This window comes from Dromaius novaehollandiae, unplaced genomic scaffold (genome assembly GCF_036370855.1).
Source record: "Dromaius novaehollandiae isolate bDroNov1 unplaced genomic scaffold, bDroNov1.hap1 HAP1_SCAFFOLD_56, whole genome shotgun sequence".
Classification (NCBI taxonomy): Eukaryota; Metazoa; Chordata; class Aves; order Casuariiformes; family Dromaiidae; genus Dromaius; species Dromaius novaehollandiae.
In genome coordinates, this window is record NW_026991304.1 from 805,967 (window position 1) to 809,241 (window position 3,275).

Consider the following 3,275-nt stretch of genomic DNA (forward strand, 5'->3'; position numbering starts at 1 on the left):
CTGCTCCGTAACACCTGCAAACAGGGAGGTGCCCTGGGCAGTGTCCTGCCCCCGGGAGGTTTCTGCAGGGCAGAGCTGAGCACCCAGCAGGTGGGATGGGGTCTGTGAGCACTGGCAGGGGAGAGACGTGGGGACAGAGAAACAGCTCCCTGCAGGGACGGCTCCAGGCAGCAGAGTCATGGTCAGAGTGTGAGAGGGAACCACAAACTCCAGCACCTCCTCTCCTCTGCCAGCCAGCACAGCCCTCTGCTCTCAAGGCTGTGGGGTCCAGGGCAGGGGTCGTTTCCTCGGCAGCTGGACATCCAGAGAGGAGAAACAGCTGAGTCTCTCTGTGTCCCTCCCTCTCTTGGCAGAAATATCACGGTATTGCGCTGTGTTTCCCAACTGTCCTTGTCCTTCCCCTTGGATTCTCTGGGCAGCGGGGTTTCCAATGCAGTTCAGATACTGACCCTGCTGGTCCTGCCAAGCAGACATGTCCTTGACCTAGAGATAACCCAAGTCCTCCTCTAACCTATTGGGCTCTGAGACAGGCATTGGGGGTGGGGGGGGGGCAGGGAATGAGCCAACTGTCTTTTCAGGACACCTCGTATTTAGGACATTCGACACTTTCTCTGGGGTGTCCAGCTGGGCTGCAAGCTGCCCTCCAGAAGGGCACAGCTCTCCCATTGCACCTGTGTATCATCTAGGAACCCCATGAAGAAGCCACCTAGATACTAAGGCCATGGAAGTGCTTCTGGGCAGCTGGATGTGGGCAGCTGGACTGAGCCCAACGTGGTACTGGCTAGAAGGGGAGGGCTGAGACCTCCCTCAAATACTCTGAGAAAAGGTGCTGTGTTTGTTGACCTGCGCTTTGAAACTGGATTCCTCTGCTCTCAGCAGTGTCATTTCATTCTGGGTAACATGAATGCAATTGTCCTCTACCTCCGAGGTGTAAGCACAGGGCAGCAGTGAACAAGGCAGATGGACAGGCCAGCTCTCCTGCCTCTGCACTAAAGCCAGAGTGATTCCTTTTGCCTCCCAGCAGTCACAGCTGTTCACTCTGAGTGCAGCTGCAATGCTGAGGATCTCTATGTCCTCACAGCAAACTCAGCTAGCACAAACCAGAGCTCAAGCCATGGAGCTCAATGACGGTCCTACTGAGATGGGGAGAAATGAAATGCATGTGTTTACAGGGGTTTATGAGAAAATTTTGTTCACAGAAGTCTGTCCTAACTTGTCAACATCTCTTCTTCCTCCTTAGACAGTCCTCCTGTGTCCCAAGAGAGCAAATGTCCAACAGCAGCTCCCTCAATGAGTTCCTCCTCCTGGCATTTGCAGACACACGGGAGCTGCAGCTCTTGCACTTCTCGCTCTTCCTGGGCATCTACCTGGCTGCCCTCCTGGGCAACGGCCTCATCATCACAGCCGTAGCCTGTAACCACCGCCTCCACACCCCCATGTACTTCTTCCTCCTCAACCTCTCCCTCCTTGACCTTGGCTCCATCTCCACCACTGTCCCCAAATCCATGGCCAATTCCCTGAGGGACACCAGGGCCATTTCCTACTCAGGATGTGTTACCCAGGTCTTTCTGCTTCTCTTTTCATTGTCAGCAGAGTGCTCTCTTCTCACTGTCATGGCCTATGACCGCTATGTTGCCATCTGCAGACCACTGCACTATGGGACCCTCATGGACAGCAGAGCTTGTGTCAAAATGGCAGCAGCTGCCTGGGCCAGTGGTTTTCTCTATGCTCTCCTGCACACTGGGAGCACATTTTCAATACCACTCTGCCAAGGCAATGTTGTGGAGCAGTTCTTCTGTGAAGTTCCCCAGATCCTCAGGCTCTCCTGCTCAGACTCCTACCTCAGGGAAGTTGGACTTATTGTGGTTAGTGTCTTTTTAGTCTTTGGGTGTTTCATTTTCATTGTGCTGTCCTACGTGCAGATCTTCACTGCTGTGCTGAGGATCCCCTCTGAGCAGGGTCGGCACAAAGCCTTTTCCATGTGCCTCCCACACCTGGCCGTGGTCTCCCTGTTTCTCAGCACTGCAATGTTTGCCTACCTTAAGCCCCCCTCCCTCTCCTCCCCAATTCTGGACCTGGTGGTTTCTCTTGTGTACTCAATGGTGCCTCCAGCAGTGAACCCCCTCATCTACAGCTTGAGGAACAAGGAGCTCAAGGATGCACTGAGGAAACTGGTTCAACGCCAGCAGCAATAACTGTCCCAGGGTATTTGACATCAGGGATATCTGTTGTTCATTTCTTTCTTTCTTACTTTTTTTCTGTTACATTCTTGTAAAGGAAAAAAATGTTCTGATTCATGCTCCTTGTCCTCAGGAGTCTCTCATTTGAATCTGACCCAGAGACCGTGTTGGAGCAGGAAGCCAGGCTTCCCCCTTCATCAGCAGAGGTGGGGGAACCTCAGAGCCTGCTAGTCTGAGCTCCCTCGCATGCCCTCAGTGCAAGGAGAAGCATTTCTGTTCGCAGTGTGTCTTTCAGCGCCGACACCAAGGGAGCTCAGGGGGACACACAGAGGCTCAGACAAGCAAAGACGGGGCGACACCACGGGTCCCATGACCATTAGGCAAGCTCTGTTTCCGTAGCCACAGCCAGGCTGTGATCTCACCACCCTCTTCAGCAAGGGTGGCAGCTGGCTGTCCCCGTGGGCTTGTCCCTTTCCTCTACAGTGCTCCAGTGCTCACAGAGGAGTGGGAGTGGAGGGGAGGAAGATCTCAATGGAGCCTGTGGGGACAGGTGCTCTGCTCCTTAGGACCATCCTCCCACTGCCAAAGCAGGCATTTCCTTGCTGCAGCCTTTGTGTGAGGGCTGCAGCTTTCCTGGCGACATGTCCACCACCAGCAGCAGGACTTTCTTTTTCAGAGTGGTTCTCATTTCCACACTGCCCTGCTGTACGCTAGTGGGTGTATATGGTCCAAGAGTTCTCCTAACCCCGTGGCAGTAGGGTTTTGTTGCCACGTGCATTCCTGTGAGTACAGGCAGACCAGGTAATGGGTGCCTTTAAAATAGAAGGGGATCTCCTCAGACACGTGCCTCAAGTCTGGCTTCTCTTCAGAAGATGGAGTTAAAATACACCCAAGGGATTGAACCACAGATGGGCCTGCTGTTCTGCCTGTGTTCTCCGTGGGCTGCAGAGGATGAGCTCAGAGTCCCACTGTGATTTCTTAGGGACTGAGGACTGGATTTGTGGCTCATTTCTCAATGACCAGTGACCAGTGGAGATGGAGAATGGTCTCTGAATTGCCTGCCTGGGGCTATCTCACAGGTGACAGCACTGATGA

General features: G+C 53.7%; 1 protein-coding gene across 1 annotated transcript; it reads left to right on the forward strand.

Annotated features, from left to right (window-relative positions):
* The first annotated feature begins 1,268 nt into the window (after positions 1–1,268).
* On the forward strand, positions 1,269–2,195 carry LOC135325745 (olfactory receptor 14A16-like). Its single transcript, XM_064503747.1, has one exon. It carries the CDS (start codon positions 1,269–1,271, stop codon positions 2,193–2,195), a length of 927 nt encoding a protein of 308 aa, XP_064359817.1.
* Positions 2,196–3,275: the final 1,080 nt, after the last annotated feature.

Excerpts from the sequence above, each read along its gene's own strand:
- LOC135325745 (XM_064503747.1), top strand. The coding sequence starts at position 1,269 with ATGTCCAACAGCAGCTCCCTCAATGAGTTCCTCCTCCTGGCATTTGCA.